This window comes from Pithys albifrons, chromosome Z (assembly GCF_047495875.1).
Source record: "Pithys albifrons albifrons isolate INPA30051 chromosome Z, PitAlb_v1, whole genome shotgun sequence".
Classification (NCBI taxonomy): Eukaryota; Metazoa; Chordata; class Aves; order Passeriformes; family Thamnophilidae; genus Pithys; species Pithys albifrons.
The window spans coordinates 63,364,729-63,387,734 of NC_092497.1; the positions used below are offsets into that span (position 1 = coordinate 63,364,729).

Here is a 23,006-nt window from a genome sequence, read left to right on the forward strand (position 1 = left end):
GCCATTTGTCATTTGACCACAAATAGTGGACAATATCTGTTCTGTCAACTCCACTTTAAAAAATAATGACTGTTGCCATAGTACTCTAGCAAGGCAGATCCACAGAAGCTATATCTCTGCTGGTTTCTGAAGAAAACATTGTTTGAAAATATGTTCCCTTTTTTCACCCTCAATTACTATTGATGAAATGTTTTATTGTGTCCAGTCCACAGCCATCTAACAAAAAACAATTGGTCTAATATTGCTGTAATACTTTTTAAGAGTGTCCCATCTGTACAAGTGAGTAACAAACATAGGATAGTACAGGGAGTAACATTTGGTGGGGTTCAGCAAGGATTTTGGTCTAAATATAATTTGAATATAGCTTAGGTTAAGTTAACAAAGACTGACAAAGAGATATCAATCTGCTCAAAAGCAAGAAGAACAAAAAAACTGGAAGTGACAGAATTTGTCTCCAACATATTTAATAACAGAGGGAAGCTAGAAGTAAAAAGAAAAATTACAAAGCATCATTAGTGAGCAGAGTCATCTCTGACCACAGCTCTTCTTAAACTCATCTCTTAAAAAGCAAATATTTAATTGTTGTCAGCTGTGGTGCGGCTACAAGAAAGGCAGCAAACCTGGAAGAACCAATATTGACATGAAGCTATTCACATTTTACCACTGAATTACCATGAGATATAGGAAGACTCCAGCAGGAATGGCATGAGTAAAGAAAGAAAAGTGTCACCTAGGATCAACATAAGCTTCTCTGAAATCTTGAAAACATCTGTTAATTTGCTTGCTAATTTGAAAACTCAGCATTTCACTCACTTCAGGAAAACAGAAGGGAATGGCATACAATGGTTAAGGTAAGCTCAAGAAATAAAACATCAGGAAAACGGGAAAAATAGTTACAGACGTTAGTGTCACAGAAAAAAAAAAGTCTCTGATCTATGCTTTGTCCATGCAAAAACTACCCTTGCAGGGTCACCAAAGCTGTCTCTGAAACATGGCAGCAAAGCCCTGCTTAACTCAGATGTGGCAAAGCTAAATACTGATGTGGTGAGTCCCTCCTGATGGTCTTCTGAGAGGCCCATCATTGCTGAGATCACTCAGCAATGTCCAAGGGACTGAAGTCTGGGGCTGCACCTGCACTGGGCTGCACTACACTGGGTAGAGGTACGAGCTCATCTGCAGCTGCCAGGGTAGCGTACAAAGGGCTGCCTCGTACCACCACTCATTCATTTCCTATAGTGAAGGAAAGCTTTTAGGGTGGCCCTTTTAACATTTTGTGACTATGAGTCAAGACAAGAAGAGAGAAAGCATTAATTCTGTCAGGACTGGAATACTGCCCGGTGCTGAATATACCACACTACTATACAGCTCCCCTGTAGAGCTGCAGGCACTGCGTTAAAAACTCATTTGATTCTCAGAGTACTCTAGGAACACCTGAAAGATACATGAGGACACAAGTAATTTCAGAGATGCCCGGCTGTCTCCAAGACCAGCAGGAAAACAGACTCCACTTGGGAATAGACTGAAAGTTGGAGAAGCATCAGCTCTGCCAATATATGACATGCCGTGTGAAACTCAAAAAAGTAGAGACCATAAATGAAAGTAATTCTCTAATTTTTTTCCAGTTTCTTTGCAAAAGAACTCAATTCCCTGGCCCTGAATTTGCTTTGAGTTTAATGCAATTTAATTTCAAAGGGAGCACACAAGACTTCAAGCAGTACAGAAGTCATAACAATACCTCTTTAGGTAAGTACAACTCTAACACATGATTGTGTTATACTTTTCAATGGACTGAATAGTAAGTCTATAATGATTGAGGAATTCTGAATTCTTTGCATTACCTCTTTTCCGTGATTACTGTCTATAAATGGTTATGGAGAACCCACAACCCACGCTGATCAGCACAGCACAGTAAACAGGTGTCCTCCACTCAATGGCTCATAACAGATTAATACTATCAGATCCTCCTATTCAACACAAAATGAGAATGTTGGCAAGGTCTCTTTACACATGATAATTCCCTACTTGATATACAATGACATTATCCCATCAAAGCTGAACACAAAACGTGATTCTTGTTATAATTACAGGCTTTAACAGATACAAGAGTTGTTAGGGGCAGAGCAACTAGTCCTGCTAGGGACTCTTCAGGAATATAACTGGTGCAGTCAGACTATTTGGACAGATGGTGCAACAATCAAAGAAGCCAATCCCTACTTTTTAAAGAGTTCTTAAATAATACACCATCTCCAGACAAATTTCTTTTTGGTGACTTCAATGTCTTTCATATGTTACGTTGAAAGGTCACATGTTTTCATCTGATTCAGCAATTCACATTTTAGGACATAATAAAAAACCAAATGAAATACCATTTCAAATTGGGTTTTTTTTCTAATATAGAGTGGATTGAAATGTAATAAAAGTGGAATTATTTAAACAGTGGACAGGAAGATTAAAACTTATGAAGTTTCTTGAAAATGTTAAATATATGAAAGCCTAATTTGTATTGAAAAATATTTAAATCTTCCATGTCTAATGAACTTTTAGAATTTGAGCTTTGCAGCTAGTAATAATAAGTTTGAAAAAAATCAATAGGACTATACAAATTATTATGAATAATGTCATTAAATTATTAGTTTGAGACAAGCATTAAATCCTATCCTGAGATATCCTTGAAGGCTTGCCTTCTATAACTATTTAAAGTACTGTCCATATTGAAAATAACTTTATATTAATTTTTTTTAAGTTTGTCTAAGTGCTATGCAAGTTCTGGAAGACCAGAAAAACTTCAGACATAGCCTGAGGTTAAGAAAGCATGCTAGATGGCCACAATACTCATGACAGGATGTGCACTGGATGTCCCAAAGCCTTAGGATCAGAAGAAAGACCCCTCTAGCTTGTGTTCTTTTAGGGCTCTGTCAAACTTCATCCCATTTATTTCCCAGAGGTTCAACACTGATGTCAGCAAAAACGCATGACATGAACATACATTAAAAAAGATGAAACCAAGGCTTCCCTCCTTCCTGTTTTAAACTTTTTCTAGTCTGTCTTGTCAGTCCCTGTGTCTGGGACAGTTTTCATTAAGCCAATTTCTGCACACTTACTGTGATCCAGGAAACTTCAGTCTCCTCCTGATGGTCTTTTGAAAGGACTCATCAAGGACTGGAATACTAATCCAGTTAATGGATACAGACATGAATGTTAATAAACAACCTTTTATAGCAGAGTTTAGTGTTTCTGATTGGGATGGAAAAACTTTCTTCACAGCAGTCAGTAAAATGCCAGATTTCGGATTTGAGTCCAGAAGAGTGTTGATAACATCCCAGTGTTTTGGCTACCGCTGAGCAGCGCCCACATAGCATCAAACCTTTCTTTTGCTCCACTCCATCCACGAGTGAGTAGGCTGGAGTGGACAAGAATTTCAGAGGAGACAAAGCTGGGACATAACATAAGTTGGCAAAAAGCATATTCCATACTATATGATACCATGCTTAGCAAGAAAAGTTGGAGTAGAGGAAGAAGGTGGGGTTTTTAGTTAGCAAGGTGGTGGCTGTTCAAAGACTGGCAGGGCATTGGTCTGCCTGGGTGAGGTGCTGAACAATTTCCTTCACTTTACCTGTTGATTTTGTTTTGGCTTTTGCTGTTTTTCGTTTATATCTTATTTTTTCATCACCTGTTAATTCACCTTTATTTGGATGCATGAGTTTTATTACTTTTGCTCTATCCAGTCTTTCAGGGGTGAGGAGGATACTCAATCCACCATAAAGAGCTTATAAGACCTAGAAAAGCTTGTTTGTGTCTCAGGACATGGGAGCCAAAGCAGGGATCAGTCTTTTCTCCAGAAGAGATACAAAACCGCCATAAAACTGGTTCAACTTCCAAAAGCTGCCTTTGGCACTGAGGAGTTGACTTCCAAATGAAAGTTTCCGTATCTCACTGGAATAAATCAGAGACTACACAGCCTAAGAATATGGTTAATCTCTTCAGAATAGGGTTTTTTGCTTGGTTTTCAGGGGGGGTTGTGAAGGATTTTTTGTTTTAAATAAAACCGCAAGCTTTCCAGAGTTCTGACAGGCAGAATGTCCCACACACAGCAATGCAGGGGACAGGGACATAGGGATACAGGACAGTGACTCATCTCACCACTACAGACACGTGTTCAAGTACTGAAATACATAAAATTGCAACATCGAATTAATACCGAAATTCACATAAATTTGTTTCTGAACTGGTTATTATTTCAATTTTTTTTTTTACACTTCATTTTCTCTTGTATCAGCAAATAGTTTTGAATCAGACTAATTCCAAACAGTTGAAAGCCAGGAACTAGAAGTCACGTCCTTACACATAGGAGTGTAAATCCAATCTGTGCTGTAAATCCAAGGCACCAGGAGCACTGCTTTTCTTCTCAACTCTAGGAACAGATTGCCACCAACAACTACAAGCCAAAACTAACCATCTTGTCTAATTGGTAGGGCCATCTAAGAGTTTGAAGCAAAAGCATGAACCTTTGTTATAGAATTATTCAGCTTTCTATTTGTGACTTTTACTAATCAAAGTGCTTAACTTCCCTACCCTCATAGGGACTGTGAGATACTATGGGATATTCACAGCAGTCTACAGTCAGAATCACCTGGATTTGCAGCCAGCACTGATGCCTCAGGGTTTTTGGATTTTTGATTTTTTCATTTTTATAGATTTTAGAAGTACTCATAACTGTAGTGAAAATGCAGATCTAGCATGTTAATATCTTTAACAGCTTAAGTTCAATGTTCTAACCCCTATCCCGTATCAATGCCTAAAATTCGATTAGTCATGCAGACTTCTTTTCAAGATAGAAGGCTGAATAACATCTTAAACCCTGCTCCATGAGACACAAACAGAGGCAGAGTGATCTCAACATCAGAACACTGGAAAACCTCAAACGTGTGCTGAGGAAGATGAAGATGATGAAAAGAGGGTCCCACTGTCCCCCAGACTCAAATCCTGATGAAGTGTGCTGGGGGCAGGATGGGCTGGACCAAAGAGATGTGTAATGAAAAGACTGGGTGAACAACATTATAAAAACCATGGAAACCAGGGTTCAGGAGAGCACACATCATCATGTATTCCTGAAGGCCCTAAGCCTAGACATTAAAGAATCTACCATTTTATCTTATCCCACACTAACTTGGCTCAGTGTCCAGTTTTCTGCGGTCTCTCAAGGCATCACACTAATGCATCTCTGGCACCTGTCTCTAAAAAGCAAATGACAGCTGGAACTCTTCATGCTGCTGCAAGGCTGATAGCAGCAGCCACAGCAACAACTCTCATTCTACAACTGGCAGTGGGGATAATGATATGCTTCCCATTCCACTTAGTCCAGAGAAAAGGAGTGTCTCAAAGCTGTTACCTGAGGTTAGTCGTATTTCTGAATAAAGTGGTATGCAATTCACTGCAAATAAAGTAATACTTTTGTATGGCAATAAAGAAGTTAAAATGTTTTCTTTCTTCCTCATCTTGTGATAATTTGGTCCTTGTTCTACCTTCAAAACACTAGACAGTATTTTCTCTAATCCAAAATCTGATCCAATTATTCCAGTGGCCTTTGGATCAAGTATTTTCTCATTATAAAGTCCAATTAAAACATTTAATGTTTCTCTCAATAACTATGAGAAAGTAACTCTGAGAAAGTAACAAAAAAGACCAGACAATTAAAACAAAAAAAGTCTTAAAAAAATTAAGAAAAACAGACATCTGAGAAAAATGTTGCACATGACATAAATAAGATTTACAAAGTGGTAATGATATTCTGATTATACATTTAATATAAATCCATGATGGAAGAGATGAGAGGTAGGTCACCTAAGTGATGCTGTGCAGGAATCAAAAATAAGATCATGCTGAAGTTTACAGTTTCAGAAATCCCACATAGACAAAATGTTAGGAAAGGAAGATTGAGGAACCTCAAAAGGGACAAATTAAGAATTATAATTCTGTAAGATAAGCCTTAATAAAATTACCTTTGTGAATATACCATTAGGTATGCTTAATTATCATTCTGATAAAAAGGAATGGGAATTCAAATTTCATAATGTGCTTAAAATGCTATCACTACTCATAACTGACTTAAGCCCATGCTTCCAGTAGCTGCCTCACACAGGTCAAAAACCTGTTCCCATAAAGCCTGCGCTATTCTAAGACCTCTGAACTCATGGTATACACTCGTGATACAAGGCATTTAAAAATAACATCTCGGTAATTTTGCTGACTCAGCTTAGCATTGGCAGGTACTTGTGTTTTGGCAGCAATATAAATTCATGCTAATTTTCTTTGAGATAGTGCCTAAAAAAAGTAGAAATGGAAGTCAGTGCCAGAATGCTTGTCACATAAGTGCAACAACTTACTCACCGGAAAAAAGATGATGAAGTCACTTATTAGCCCTTCTCTTGATTTTTTATTTCTACTAAGAGAACAAGGTTTTATCAATTCTTGTATCCAAACACATAGGCTGTTACATTGTAATCCTCTCCTAAACCACTAGAGTCCTAGTATCACCTCCAAAAAAGCTCACTGGTAGTCCAGAGCACCGCATGTGCTCCCCAGCTGAAAGCCTCAATAAGGACCCAGGGGCTCCCTAACCTGGTCCCACTGGGCAGCTCGACTGCTGCAGCCCTGGACCACTGGCAGCTGCAGGTCACCCTGCAGGGATACCATTCACAGCCACTGCAGCATGAGTCAGCTCAATTCACTTTTCATGTCCTAGTCTGCCTCCATTTTCTTTCTTCTAAGATGCAAATCCTAAAGAGACACAAAACAAGTCTACTAGTCAACTAAAATTACCCTCTCCAAACACATAATGAGCTAAAATTACTCCACTCCATATTTATTTCAGCTATCCCAATCTCTCTCTAATACCTGAAGCATATTTATATCATATCCCTAAAAATACATACCAGACTACTTGAGATCTCAAGCAAAACTAAGTCCTAGACACTCAGTGATGATACTCTGATACCACCTGAGAAATCTGGTCTTGACTTCTTGTCTTTTTTCTCTTTCTTTCATTTTAAGTGATAGGTTTTGCTCAAGTACGCATGTCCTTTTGATGATTTGATGAATTTAGGCAAACTGCAGTTTTCAGTAAATCAGCATTAAATCCATGCCCTTTAGGATTTTATCAGTGACTCCATGAGCTCACATTGCAAGATACTAGGTGTGGTGTTGACTGGGTGTAGATCGGCTTTCACAAAGGCAATGGAATGATGCACCACTTTGACCAAGTATGGAGCTGTGGGCATTAATGACCAAAATTCCCAGATCCAAAAATTCTCCACAGGTTATCTTCTACAGGTTACTAGCAGTCCTAAACAGTAACTTTTGAACTTATAACTTTCAGAATGGAACTTGTCAAGGCTTTTTGGGATAATGATGATTTCAGAGAATCATGACCTTTCTTTAGGAAGCCTGAAGAAAGCAAGCACACTGCTTCTGCTGCTGCTGCTGCTGTGGCTGCCAAAAGGAAAATTGAACACGTCTTGCACTTTGCTAAGGTCCCCTCGGGTCGCAGGCAAGCTGCCAGTAATAAAGTCCTAGGCACAGGTAAGGAAGGACTCACTTAAGTCAGCAGTTGGTGTCTGCACTGATATGTGGGTAACAGGAGGCCTTCTGGTACTGTTCAGATAGGAAACATACATATTTTTGGTAACCACAGGACAAAGTACAAAGTACAAAGCTCAAGGCTTGAGCAGTATTTTTAGAAGGCTAGGGGTGACTAGCTACTGAACAGTCATTTAAATTAAATGGATTTCATCTAGACAAGGGTTTGAACATGCACCAAACCAACAGTCAAATATCCTCAGGCAGAAACTGAGAGACAAAACGGCAGTGTGGAAGTCTTAGAGAAGGGCCCACAATGGCTTCATGATCCCCCACCCCTGAGCCCACTTAGTTAGTCTTTTGTGAAGCTGCTTTATGCAGTGGAAATTTTCTCATGAATTAAGAAAAGATTGGTAGGTACAGCTGCAATTTCAATGGAGCTCTTTCTAAGACACTTCACTTGCTCTGCCCCACTACCAGATGCACAGTTCCTTCTTCAACTTATACATGTTACAATTCATTGTTTGCATTTTTTATCCTTTTGATATTAACATAAGATGGAAGTTATCATTATATGACAGAGAAAACAGAGGCACCACTGGGGTACCCCATTTAAAGTCATGTTGCCTGTTGTCTTGGCAACCACTTAATTAGTTGTGCTACTCATTTTTCACCAGAACCTGACATCATCTCTCCAAGACTTGCTATTATTAAGGAATCTGCTAACTCAGCTGCTTTACAAGATTGTAGAAAAGATCTGCTGGCATTTCCAATCTGAATCCTACTTTTCAGGAATCATAAATCATCCATAAATTGCCCAACAGCTGAATACAATGTGCACAGACACCACTGTGACAACCTGCTCCCTGAAAAAGAACATAAAAAGATATTTGGATCCAGTCATGCTCCCTGCAGTATCAGTATATATATTGCTATTCATTAAACTGGGAGAAGGATTAGACCCTAAATTCTTTATGTGAAAACACATGAATGCTTTGACAGAGACAATCTCTGGGATGTCTCTCCTTTAGCAACACAAGCATATAACGTGAAGACAGAATTGGCCACATTTCCTCCAAGCTTCCTTTTGATGAATGAGTCCTACCCTTCACATGCTTCTGTGCGTATCCTTGGGTTTCTAAAAAGCATATAAGCATGTGTTGAGCTGGCACTGCAACTACCATAATTAAACATGATAATTAAACAGGCATCAGTCAGCAGTCAGACCTGACTACATGAGAAGCCTTCCTCAAGAGTAAACTGTCCCTATGTGTGAGTCACACAAAGACTTCAGCCTCAAAGGGCTGGAAAAAAGGCTGTTTAATTACATTCCACAGACAACCCCATCACCTTGGATGAACACTTTCCTTGGACAAAAGGTCACCTAGTTAACTAAATTTAACAGAATTTCTAAGTTTGAGACTATAAAGGAATACATACTTACAATTATCTCTTTAGTATGAAAGTTCACCATTTCAGCAGTTGAACACACTGAATTCAACATTTGGCTGGTATAACAGAAATCACATATTCTGAAACATTACTAAAAAATGGCAACAAAAAGACTTTCTCTCTGACAAACAGCAGAGAGGATACAAAGGAGACTCATGCTTCTCTAACTCAACATAAGAGAACAGAGAGAAACTAAAATAAATGACCCTCTGATCTGAACAGTGAGATTTTGGAGGAGGGGCTTCTCCACAAAACTTTAGACACAAAGTCAGTCAAGAGGGATAGCTTTATGCCTGGATATTGCCTTTATTCAAGTTTCAGGCTCCCTCAATGCTCATTAAACACAGATTTTGGCAGTTTATTGTTTAAAGATTGAGCAGTGATGAAACACATTAGTTTCTGCTTGTCAGAGATGCTGATGAATTCCAGTCACATGCAATTAAGCTGTAATTCAACACAATGATGGACTAAACAGCCAAGTCTAGACAAACAGAGGGAAAAAAATCAACCAAAATACAATTCCTAGAGAAAAAAATCCAAAACAATTCTACCTTCTTTCTGTTGAAAAGGAGATACATAATCTTTTATTAAATGAAAGCAAAGTATTTGCTTTATTTTAATTCATGCGGTGGTATCAGAACATGTCATCTAAACAACATGGTAAAAATATTAGACATATTGTAATATTTTCGCTACAGGACTTACACAGGATTTTTTTGTCTCTCTGAAGTTTTAAAGTAAAACATATACATGCCAAAAATGGGATGCATTGCATTTTGCATTCCTTGAAAATAGATTTCCTCTCTGTAAAAACAAAGCAGCTAGAGTGACCGAGCAAATGAATGGCTTCATGACATTTAAACTGAAATACAAGACATGTATCCTAGGCCCCAGTTTATTTCCATATAAATAAGGAACTACATCCCTTGGCTGAAAATCTTCATGTTGTGTATTGTTGTATTAGTTCAGTGGGTTTTCAAACCAGAGGAAGAATCATAACAGTATGCAATTGCTTTCTTAACACTAGCAATGTTTTACTCTCTATAGATATGGGGAGATACAGCAAAGAATGATTTAACTTGTGCTGCAAGAAGAAAAATTAGTTACACAAGACATTTTCGCGCATTATTCAAAGCCATCAGGTCAATGCTGTCCTACTAGCATGGCATTAGGACCTCTTTGTCAACAACGTACAATGAATGACTTTTGGAATGTGATGTAGTAGAAAGATATAACATTTCATAACCATTTTTCACCACTGAAGAGATACCTCTGAAGCTGGAATTGGTAAAACTCATCAGTACTAAGTTCTATAAGCCAATATGGCCACAATGATTTCACCAAGCGCAAGATTTTCTACTCTTTGAAGGTCATATATTTTTACCTGAGAACCCTGATTAATTTCATCCATCTTCACTCAGCATTTGTGTTAGAGTAATGAGATCATAAAACTTAGCAAACACTTGATTCCAATATAACCAGAACAAAACCAAATTTTATACTTCACAAAATTGGAAAACAAATGTTTCACTTTATTGTATGAATCATCTACACAAAGGACAGGCTTGAAAAAAAGGCAGCCAAGGAGTTTTCATCTTATGAGCCCTACAAATTTCTGATTTGCTCATACAAGCCAAAGAAAGTTCCTGTGAGTGAAGGCAGACCCACCTCAACTCAGCTTTTCCTACCAAGGAAAAGTCCATGCCTTTTGTGAAGAAATATGAGGCTTGAGCTGTACTTGTGTAACAGCTGTGACATCAGTTCTGGCTCTATCAAAATGCAGAGCAAACCTTTCAGATTATTTTTTGTATGTACTCTACCTACTACAATAAGCTTCAGTCTCCAGGGCTATATAAAGAGTTGGTGTGACATAAAGAAACTGTTCAGTCAAAAAGGTGAGTTCTAAATTTTAATAAGGCCCTAAAACAAATGGGTCAGGCATTTTCAAAGTTTAATTTCTTACTTCTGCTCTAAAACTCACCTCGAACATCAGGAGAGAATCGAGCTGAATGGCGAGACACAAAAAGTTTGAGTTCTTGATCCAAGTTGCATTCGACCAAGTTTGTGTCCCATGATCGGATTCCTAAAATTCAAAATAAAAAACATATCTATCTTGAAACACAAACATTGGAAGTTTTAATTGAGTATCTCCCATTTGTATTCATGCTGTTTGCATATTTCTAAATGCCAAACCCAGCCTGACTTCCTATGTTTTAGAACATGGCGAGTGCTCAGGAAGAGCAAATCTGCCTTTCCAAAGGGTCACCACCCTCTAAGACCCCACCTTTAGGACTGTGGCTCCCATATCCTAGTAGTCACTTTACAAGAAGTTATTGATGTCCCTGACTTGACTTTAAAATAGAAATACACAGGGTTACAGAAGTGAAAGAGTGAATCACTCAGGGAACACTTTAGTCACAATGCAGTTAAAAAAAACCAAAAAACAAAAAACAGTATCACCTAGCATGTTACTAATATTTAAATATTAAGTATTAAATTTCTGCTTTCTTCATTCAAAAGCTTTGAAGCATCTCATATTTTAAAATAAAATTTATGTGATCTTTTATTTATGAAGTGTCAAAACTCTAGTTTTGAGATTTAAAAATGCTATGCTTGATCTTTTTCTTTTAAAAACTAAACAGCACACCTCTGATCACTACTGCTTTTTCCTCCCAACTACTTAAAAAGTGAGACATTTGACACATATATGACAAAAAAAAGTATTATTCTAAAATATATTTTTAAGGATTGAAATGTGACCAGGAAAAAAATGTCATTGCAGCAAAAAGACAAATTTTAAAAAGACAAGTTTCTAGTTTCCCTCTGTAAGATTTTGATGACTAATTTAAAAAAAAAGGAAAAAAAAGCAAACAAAAATCAAAAAAATCTCACAACACACTTGAGATTTTTCTAGAATTTTCTTGTTTTGAAATCACTCTGAAAAATCTTCTCATCTTAAAAAAGGATAAGGCAGTAGCACTACATGTAAGTCCAGACACTGTTTCAACTTTGAAAACCAAAATTACTGATTTTCTTTTGTTGTAAAGGAACATCATTAAATTTTCACAAATTGACTGGAAAACCTAAAAGGGATTGCTGGTGAGGAAGTGCGTGGTGGCCCCTTCCCACATTCTTGACCATGCCTTTGCAAGAAATTGTTGAGTTAAACCACTTTGGGGTTTCACAAGGGGATGCCTGGAGAGGTGTGTGGACAATTCCTCACCATCAGTCTAGCACTAACACTGCTGGTAACTCTGTCAGGGTTTCAGGATGTTGCTGTCAATGCTACTCCCCATGCCATATATTCTGTTTCAAGGCAGTAGAAACATCGGGGCTTAGATGGCAGAACCCATGTTGAGGTAAAGAAAGAGGAGAAATAGCAGAGAAACCAGATCTACAATGCCAGTTTCCCACTGCAGCTCTGAGTAGGTTCTCCATGCAAATATGAACATTTACATTTCAACAGCCTGAAGTCTCTTCAAGGAGAATGCATTCAGGGCTTTTCCTTGTCAGTATCCAAGTCCAGGTAGAATCATGTCACTACTGTATTGTGCTACTAGCTATTAAGGAGCTGCCATTTGAACTATCTAAAACAATTTGAAAATACAGTCTGGTGTGTTTCATAACCACTTGAGAAAAATAACTCAGCTATAACGAGCCACCTCCACTTTCAGACTGATGCATCGTTGTTCCAAGGCATAAGCAAGCTGCTTCTGCGAGTCTCCATATTTTCTTTTATCAAAAAACTCTTGACCATATGGTGCATTTTTGAGGCAAGTTCTGGCGGATTAGTACGGCTCAACGGACTTTAATATTTTCCAGTTGTTGGAGTATCTGAGATTACAAAGATGATATAATCCCATACAGAAATTGCATATGAAAACTAAACCTATTAAACCAACATTGATCACAAAGCTGAAGTACGCTGAATGAATGAGTTCTGAACTTCAAGAAGCTTGAAGATAAACAGCTTGCTGGCCTATGACACCAAGCTTGTGTGGAGAGACTACAAAGCTTTCTGGAGGTCAGTTAAGCAATACGCACTATGATTCAGCAATGCTGCTAATGATAGGACCTGTCCACCATCCCTAGGTGCTTTTGTTGTGAATTCAGATTTGCTGTAGGGACAAGATTCTGACTAGATGTAGTCAAAAATGCTGTGTCAGGCAACGTTCAAAAACGGGACTCATACAGGAGGGGAAAAAAAGAAAAGGAGGGGGAAAAAAAAGCCTATATGCCCTATGCACACAGAAGTCCAAAAAATCTCAGAACACCAAATCTCAGAAGCCAAAGCTGTAATTTGGATAGGATATTCCAAATTTGCAATTGCATGATTCAGCAGTCTGGACGCAAAAATCATGCACATACATTACAGAGTAGTATAATGGATTAAATACATGATATAACAAAATAAGGTTTGGAGTAGAATGAAGGTAAATCTGGAACTAAAATCCAAGGTCAATCCAATGATGTAGATCATTAACATCATGGACATAATTGCTGTAAACATGGCTGAACTGGAGCCATTTCTTTCTTTCTGCAGTTTTAAGGGTGCAATGCCACTAGATACAGGATTAATCAGACAGCAGGCAGGGCACACCCAGTAGCATCACTAAATCAGTAGAAAAATCTTGAAGCTTTCTCTTCACTCCCTTCTTCTCTTCTGGTGGACAGCAGGTTGGAGTATTGTCCCCTTATGACAGTCACATCCCAAATGCAATTAATGAAAATGCATCTTGCCATGCCATTCCCTTCTCATGATATATTAAGAAATGACTCTGCATTCCACCAGGTTGCGTAGCATCACGCCACTGATGTGTTATCAGCAGATGTTTTCTTTGACACGTTGCTCTGCAGTTTGGCGCATGAATCCACAATTTTCAAGGATGGTGCTCAGGAGATGTACAAGAGAAGACAGTGAGGCAGAGTTATCAAGAACTAAAATGTATTTAAAGCTCTGTTGAGCACAAAGGTTGAAAGAGGTGGTTTTTTCCAGACTACAGAAGACTATTCAGAGAGAAAGATATTAGCTGAGCTCATATTTGCCTCACGTAGACAGAGCTTGAGACTCTCAGTGCATTCATTCAGAATAATGTATTTCAAAATTTCATAGAGGATTTCTTCTAGAAGACAAAAATCTCAATCAGCTGGTCTGATAGTAGAAGCAGTGAGGTGACTTCTAATCCAAAATTTTTACTTAAAAGGCAAAAATGTTCCCTCTGAACAGCTAAACCTGTAAGTGGGCGTTGCACTTAGTGGCAGGAGGTAGCAGTAACTGAGCTATGCAGCAGGAACTGTACAATAGAAGATTCAAGAAGAGATTGAAGAGTATTTCTTCAGAGGAAGAGTATCAGCTGTTTTGAAGGAAGAAATTTTAACCATTTTCTCTATAATTAATAATTTAATTAAAATGCAGCAAATTCACTTCTGATACAACTGAAAATTAGATAGAATTAAGAAAGTGCAAAGCTGAAGAGGCTCTGAGTGACAAAGCAACTGCCTCAGTAGCTCTCCCTAGGAGACAATGGCAGCAGTAAAGATGAACAGGTCATGGAAGAAACTAATTAGCTGAGATGAGTAAGCCCTTTACCACAAGCAGTCGTGAAAAAGAATCCAGAGAAAAGGCGAACTAAAGCAACAATGGTCGAGAAAGCAACAATAGAGACAGATGAAGTCCTGGCTGTACTGCTGAACCACACCTACATGACAAGGCAGCTACAATTCCCCGTTTCGGGGTCTCTTTCTCCCCTCTAACAATGGCAGGTTTCTGAAATCTTTGATTTCTCCAGCCTAGAACAAAAAATACAGGATATAAAATCAGGTATCAACTGAGTTTAACAGACTGTAGGGTCTGGCAACAATTTTCTTTGTGCTTCATTCCACTAACACTGCAACGGGCGTGGGGTGGGTCCCCTATCTGCATATACACTGCAATCGGTTGTATCAGAAACCACAAAGAAAACTTATAAAACTGTTATTTCACTTGTGATACCATCTTGCATGGCTGTTTAAAAGAAAAGGACAAACAAATGCGGGAACAGAGCAGCCCGCAGCCAGACAATAAGGCTGAGCACTCAGGTAACAGCCTTGTTACTCATGAGTTTTCTTTATTGAAATATATATTTGTGTATATAGAACTTGGGTCCTGAAAAATTCTCCAGACGAGAGAAAAGTCCCACCGCCCAAAGTTAGACACAAAGGCGCGGCTGCGCTCCTGCCCGCGCAGCCTCCGCCGAGGGGGAAAACGCCCTGATCCCCGCCGGTTTGGTCTAGCTGCGGGGAACGGGGGACTGCGGACGGCAGCAGCGCCGCAGCTCCAGCCCAACCCAGCCCATCCACCGCATCCCCAGCCGCCCTTTGTCCGCCCCGGGCTGCCATCGGGACCGCAGTGCGGACCGCGCCACGCCCACCCGCCGGTGTCTCCGGGCAGACGGGCTGGGCGGCAGCGCTGCGCTCGCGCCCCGGCCCCTGCGCCCCGCGATGGCGGGCGGGGGCTCGCTGCGGCTTCTCGCTCCGCAGCCCCCGCACCCCACCTAGGAACGATGTGAGGTGGGGTACTGTGGCGGGACCCCCGGGAATGAAGAGCCGGAGACCCCGGCGTGGGATGGGTGGCCGGGGGCGATGTCGGCCGCGCCCAGGGAGGGGCTGGGTGCCGGCGAGGGACGTCGCGGCGCTGCTTGCGGCGCCCCGGCTCCCGCCGCCTCACCTCGCTCGATGTTGGCGATGGCCCGCCGCAGGTGCTCCTCGGTCACCAGCTCACCGATGACCACCAGCAGGTAAAACTTGCTGTCCAGGAAGCGGTGGGAGAGGCTAGGCGAGGTGGAGGTGGGGTTGGGGATGCTGCAGGAGGGCTCCGAGTCCGCTTCCACCACTACGGTGGCCATCGCCTCCGCCCCGCGGCTCCGGGGCGCTGAGGCTCTGGAGAGGGGCCGCTCGGCGACGGCTCCGCAGGCGGCAGGGAGGGAGTGAAGGCGGGCGGGGAGACGGCGGCGCTTTTATACGGAGACTGTGCAGGGCAGGGACCTGGTAAGGAGAAGGAGGAGGAGGAGAAGGAGGAGGAAGGGGGGGAGCCGGCGCATCCTCCGCGCCGTCGCCGCCGCGTTGCCAGCATCCACAGCTGATGTCATCTGCGGCAAATCCTCCCCGTGGCGGCCCCCGGAAGCAGGAAGGACGTGGGGGGCGAATAACGCCCCGAGGGGACGCCAAGAGCTGCTCCCCGCGCCCGATGGGACCCCGAACCCGCACAGCCCCGGCCGGCCCCGGGACCGCGCCCCTCGCGTCCCTGGCTTCCCGTGCCCTTCTGGGGCGTCTCCCCGCCGGGACGCTCACCCCGAGGCCCGTCGGGGGTCCCAGCCTTCTAGGAGAGAGGTTAGGAGCCGCAGGTGATGCCCTGGCAGACCTGGGGAGCTCATCTGGGAAGGTCAGCATCGGGACTCCAGATGAAAATCAGTGCCTCTGCCCAAGGCCAGAGGTCCTGTCTTGCATCTTGCAGTAGGACTGCAGCAAAATTTGAATAATGCTTAAACACACACACCCCTCCAGCAATATAAATATTCTTGCTAACTTTGCCGTTTGAAAGCAGTTCACTTAGTAAAATATTTCAAACATAGCCTTTCTGTACATACTCAATACCCATAGATACATGACAGACAGCAGAAAAAAACCTGGTTTTGGACAAGCTGCTGAAACCCATATTCTTAAAGCTCCAGAAGTTCAAAGGGGTTTGGGTAACTAATTTTAATCAGGCTCAAGCAACTACAGGGAGCCATGGTAGCGGAAAACCTCTACAACAACACAACCGAAGGTTTCATTCCTCTTCACATGGATGTTACATATCTGCTTCCCGAAACTCAAGACCCACTGAAGAGATACTCATCTCCTAAAAGTGTTTTAGCCTCTCTTGAAATGGGTTAGAGCAGTCAAATATATCATCTTCTCTGAGATGTTCCTTTCACTTTACTGACGTAAGCAAGGTGCTGGTTTACACTAAGCCTGTTGTTTATATGGCTGAAGTGATATGGGACAAATTTCATTGTGACCTAGGAAAGGATATAAACTTTTACAGCCTGAGTTTTAAGGTGGCCTCTGGTGCCTGACTGAGAAGAAGCTTCCTCTGTGTGAAGCTCCTTCCAGTACTGGGTGCTCAAATTCACTGGCTGCTGTTCAGAAACAGTGCTTGCCTGGTGAACCAGTATATCAGCCCTGTTTAATTTGTACTTAGTTCCAGGACACAGTGGACTCATTAACATGCATTTCAGGTTGTCACAACTAAGTTGTGTTTTTTTCTTACTAGCCTAGAGGCTAACCTTTCAAACCACAAAGGTTGAAACACCCAGGTTAGAGTTTCTGGTCCATAACATTGTATCTGTCTATAGCACCTGGTGTTTTTAGTATGACTACTTCCTCTGTGTAACTACAGAACTGAGAGCCTTGGTTTATATGGCATAATCCTTTGGATGTTGCGTCCGAAGTAGACTGTTTTTCTGAACTGCCATTAGTTTGAAGGTTATAGAGTATGGACAAACATTTTCATAGCCACGTCAGGTGGCTGAGATGACACAGTAGTAAAGAGCATCGGAGCTCATTTACGGCTAACACTGCTGATAGAACAAATGCAATGACAGAGATGCAGAAGAAGTAGCAGCAGTTTTAAAGTTTGCAAGGTATTCAAAAGAACAGCATTCTGCATTTTGAATACCCTTGTTCATCTGAGCCCCACTGGGACTTTACTATTTCCTTTCTGATCCTGTCAGTTTCCATGGGGTGGTAAAGGTGCCTACTTAGAAATAATGTCCACCCGCAGTGACCACGTCCTATATGACCCCCTTCCTAATAATCTATTCTAATTATAGATACCCTCAAGACTTGCCACATGGTGCCCACTGGAGAATACCAGCTTCAGACTACTCCTACTGCAATACGTAGCTTTGGCATATGCCTTTATTTCCATCACCAACAAGAGCAACTAGTCTCTGAAGATGGAAAAGGCTTGCCAGCCAAGGAGACTTGCCAACTGGTTGCAGAGCAGACTGATAATGGTTTCTGGACAGGAAGGTAAAGTGATTACTTGCCTCACAAAGCATAGCAGGTTGAATGTGAACCTCTGAGAAATTCACACCAGTACTCAGAAGGCATTGTATGTGCTTTTAAGCACTTTCTTATTTTAAGGAAAAATGAAGACATCCATAACTGAAAAGATGCCTCTGAACTTGGAAAGTAAGAGGTGAAAAGAACGTATTTTATCAGGGAAGAAAATGCTTACATACAGGTAGGTAATACAGTTATGCTTGAAGTAGCCTGCTCAACTAGTCCTCCATTTTTTACGGGACTGTAAAATATTATGCAGCTAGAACACAGTATGAAAACAGGTGAACTGTTACAGTCAAACTGTCTAGTGATAGGAGATGTGTCACACATTAAAATACTAAAGACAAGAGATTTTCTTTGGAAGACAATGGCCTTGTGCTAAACTCTTCAAGGGATGCAGACCTCTGCCCTTGTCTATTCACAACCATATGCCACATCATCTCAGATGGAGGGTAGACAAGAAAATGTCCTTGAGGAAGCTGTAGTGTCCCAGTTTCATGGCCCGTGTTCATACAGTGACTTGCCCTGTTGGTATCTCAGTCAGGTAAATTTGTTTGTCATCATCTTTCCTTATCTGGAAGCCCATTTATATTATGTGGTATGGAGTATAACATCTGGTCTGCTACTGGGTGAAATGTGGAGATGTGCTGCATAAAGCTGACTTAGTATCCTGTGATGTGACCATTGCTGTTTGAAAGCGATACCAGCTGACTTGCTGCAGCTAAATCACACAAATACTCCCCTTCAATAGAAGTAACAGCAAAATTTGTAGATAATGGAATATGTCTTGCTGTTTCAAAGAGACAATGATTGAGACTGTCACCTATTTGACTTCTGTTAAGATTGGTTTTATTGTTTTAGTATGTTCAAATTGAAGTCGCACCATTGAATATGTTCAAACATTACATGCAGAGCTGTATTTTTTAGATCTAGTGTTTTTTAAAGCAAAGAGGCAGTTTTAAATAAAGTGCTTGAAGTCTAAAACTTTATTCTTGGGTGTATGTGCCATTTGTTACTGACTAATATTCAGGTTTCATTCAAGTCCTGTCTTCAAATTTTAAATGAGGTTTCAGTGATATACAAACCCTTAGGCTAGCCATTTGTCTGAGGCCAAATATTAGTACTAGCATAAAAGAATTACATACCCATAAGGATTACTTCAGACCAATTGACATTCAGATTGGGGAATGGAAGGGTGAAAAGCAGTGCTGCAGAAAAGGACTGGGGGTGAACAAGAGTCAGCAGGGCCCTGGCAGCCAGAAGTGTCCTGGGGAGCATCAGGTAAAGCATTTCCATCTGGTTGAGGGAGGGGATTGTCCTGCTCTGCTCTGCACTGGGGTGGCCTCACCTTGACTATTGTGTGCAGTTTTGGGCAGTTCAATATAAGAAGGATACTAAGCTCTTAGAGAGTGTCCAAAGGAGGGCAATGAAGATGGTGAAGGGCCTTAAGGGGAAACCATAAGAGGAGCAGCTGAGGGAACTTGTTCTGTTTAGGCTGGAGAAGATGAGGCTGAGAGAAGACCTCATTGCAGTTAAAACGTCTTTGTGAGGAGGAGAAGAGGAGGGGCAGACACTGATCTCTCCTCTCTGGTGACCAGTGTCAGGACCTGAGGGAACAGCATGAAACTGTGTCAGGGGAGGCTTAGGTTGGATAGTGGGAAAAGGTTCTTCCCCCAGAGGGTGGTTGGGCCTTGGAACAGGCTCCCTGGGGAAGTGGTCGCAGCACCAAGCCTGACAGTGCAAGAAGCATTTGGATGATACTCTCAGCTACATGATGTGACCCTTGAAGGGAGTGGTTCTGTGCAGGGCCAGGAGGTGGACTCCATGATCATTGCAGGTCTCTTCCAACTCAGGATATTCTATGATTCTTTGAATGTAAGAATAAGTGTCAGAAGGCTGTCTTCACTGAGAAAATTTCCAGTATGAAGACTGCACACTGTGTCATAAAGTGCTTTCCTAAAGTGGGTAGAATTTCATAGGGTTAGGGAGGAAGGCCTAACTTCTAGAGATGGAGCTTTGCCAGCCTACAACAAAGGTAACAGAATCACAGAAGAGCTGGCAGCGTAAGGGACCTGTGGAGGTCATCTTGTCTAATCCTGCCCAAGCAGACCCACTTACAGTAGATTTCTGAGAGCTGTGTTTAGTGGGGTTTGAGTATCTCCATGGATGGTAACTCCACCACCACTCCTGGCAACCTGTGCCAGTGCTCCATCACTCTCACTGTGTTTCCTGATGCCTGATGAAGTCAAGAATATGCCACTAGCATTACAGCAGATAAAACCTATAACATTCTGTTCCTTACATCATGCCTTCCCAACGTGGCCATAACTCTCAATAGTCCCATTCTCCAATGTGTGACCCCACATTCCCTATTTCCTGCCATCAGCAGCTCTACCCTCCCCATATGGTCCAGCCTTTACCTCCCAGAGTCTCTTCCACATGATGCTCTTTTAGGGCAACTCAGTATGCAGTAGCAGCACAGGTGCAGAGGGACAGTCAGGATGTCACCGTGACCCTACCACAGCAGAAGTGTTACCTTGCAGCCGCTGTCCATGATATGATTAGTCATGAACCCTTCATGTCCCGTCAGACGTCTGGATATGTGGTTCATGAAGGCAATTGCTCTTGCCTTCCCCCATTTTTTTCAGGCAGAGAAGCATCCTCATCTCTAATATCCTCAAGCAGGCATTGGAGGGTGAGCTTCTCGTGCAGCAGTGATATGGCAAAAGCCAGGATCGCTGAGAGAGCTGTACCTGAATGAGCAGCCAGAGATTTGGACTCCATGAGACACTCTTTAAGAGGGGAAATACTTTATGTTTTAAGATGGCGGGCTTTATTTTGAACTACATAGAAAATAAAAATTGCTCATCATTCACGCATTTTAAATTATATTACTTCAATTTTAATGATTACTTTTTAAATTGCAAAGGAAAGAAAATTTTTATTTGCTCATGTTGAAATATCCATTTCAATTGGTATTTCATCTGTTTCCTACTCTTCCCACTTTCCCCACAGAAAAAGTGAAGTTAAATTTTTTTTAAAAGAAGTGAAGAAAGCAACACCATTGCTTCTAAAAATAGCATTTTCTGTCACTTTCAGCTTTCTGTCTTGAAGTGAGGGAAAAATAACACCAAGTAACATTTTGCTTTAGTTCCTAGTTGAAAAAGTTAATTATTTTTTATCAGAGTAATTTCCTTCTGTTTTGTGGAAAAAGAAGTTAGATGTAAAAAAGGAAAAAAAAACTTTATTTAACTGCAATGAGAATTAATTGAAAAAATCCTCTTGACTATTAAAAAGAGATAAATTAGAAAATAGTGGTTTTTGCATAATTTTATCCTGAAATTTGCTATGAAAAGAACACATAGCTTTACATGACAATAAAGTGATTGCTTGTCCACTCTTGAAGGCAAAATAGAGAGCTTTTAAATACTTATATTTACTAAATAGAATGAAACTTAAAATTCAATAATAAATTATTATAAAAACATTGAAGGCAATGTACCACGTTGTACCACATTGTACCACAAAGCTGGATGGATAAATAAAACATTACCAGATGCAAAACTATTGATGAGAGAAAGTAATTGGCATCAGGCAGTAGTTTTGAGCTTTCTTTGAGCTCAGGGTTCAGTTTTGAACCCTTCTGAAGAATAGAGAGAATGGTCTCTTGGTGTGGGATATAGTTTAGGTTTCAGGAGGTGGGTTTGGCAAGTTTTTAATTCTTAGTGAACAACTGCAAGTTACAGAACTTCACTGGGGTAAAATACATGTCCTAACACACCAACCTGAGCAGTCCTGTGGTCCAGAGTCTCCACATATGCCTCCTTTCAAGCTGGCTATAGAGCTCACTCTTGATTTAAAACAGGCAGCAAATGAAGCCATGTATTCTGAAGAATAACTCTATGTACATCATCATCATCTGCTTAATTTGGGGGGCAGCAGAAAGCTGAGAGTTCCTGTACCATGCTGTTGGCTGCCATGACACACATGTTCAGCCACAGGCTGCCTCAAGTCTGTCTGCCCTGGCGTCACACGCTGACAATGGCCCTGCTGGCAGACCATCAGCCGCCTTGTATGCCAAGTAACTGTGTCTTGTAACTCTGCAAGCACAGAGGAGAAAAATATTGTTGGGCTATTGGCCACATGTGGCTACTCATACCTAGCTACTCAGGTGACAAAAGCACATTGAGGTGCTCTAAAGCAAAACCAGTTTTGGTTTGGTGTTTTTTTCTTTGTTTTCTCTCCAAATTGAATTGTCTAAAGCTGCTTCTGGGAACCCAACAGCAAGCAGATATTTCACATGATAGTCTCATCTAGTCTTAAGACATGCCTTAAAACACTTTGCTGAGGTTGCCTGCTAGATCTTCTATTTCTGTAGGATTTAAAATTGCTTATTATTTTACAAGGGTCCATTCTCTGTTCTCTTGAGCACAGTACAATAGGAATAGCATATTGCTACTGCAATTGCTTAGAGAATAGGAAGCAAGAAATCCAGACAAGTATTACTCATACAGTGCAATGACAGGCTTCTGAACACAGAATCTGGCAGACTGTTCCATCTTCCTACTGCAAAGGTCCAACAGACCCTAGTTCTGCACTGGGAACATCACAAGTCTTCAAGACTATAGCTATTTCATGTATTTCATAGCTGCAGCTAGGGCAGTGCATCATTTTGCACCCTTGCCCAGGATTTTTTGTGCAAGAAAACTGTATTCCTGCAAGGATCTTAATGGGTCCTTTCATTCTATTTCTCTTGCTATGCAGAAAGTTACAGTGCATCCTATTCCTGAGAGAATAGTTTATGACTCTGATATTGCATAAAAAGGGTTTAGCCATTCTACTGATGTTACCTTTAGTCTTATTGCTGCAGTCATTCCATCCTTTAGCTCTTT

The 23,006-nt window shown here is 41.1% G+C and overlaps 1 protein-coding gene across 1 annotated transcript in view; it reads right to left on the reverse strand.

The window, feature by feature from the left end:
* MAP1B (microtubule associated protein 1B) overlaps positions 1-16,025 on the reverse strand; it is a 69,792-nt gene extending 53,767 nt beyond the window's left edge. Inside the window, exons 1-2 of the mRNA XM_071580127.1 lie at positions 15,734-16,025; positions 11,009-11,110 (exon numbers count right to left, since the gene is read on the reverse strand). Of these exons, the coding sequence (XP_071436228.1) occupies positions 11,009-11,110; positions 15,734-15,911 (280 nt within the window). The 5' untranslated portion in view covers positions 15,912-16,025. The remainder of the gene's footprint in view (positions 1-11,008; positions 11,111-15,733) is intronic.
* Between the last annotated feature and the right edge of the window lie 6,981 nt (positions 16,026-23,006).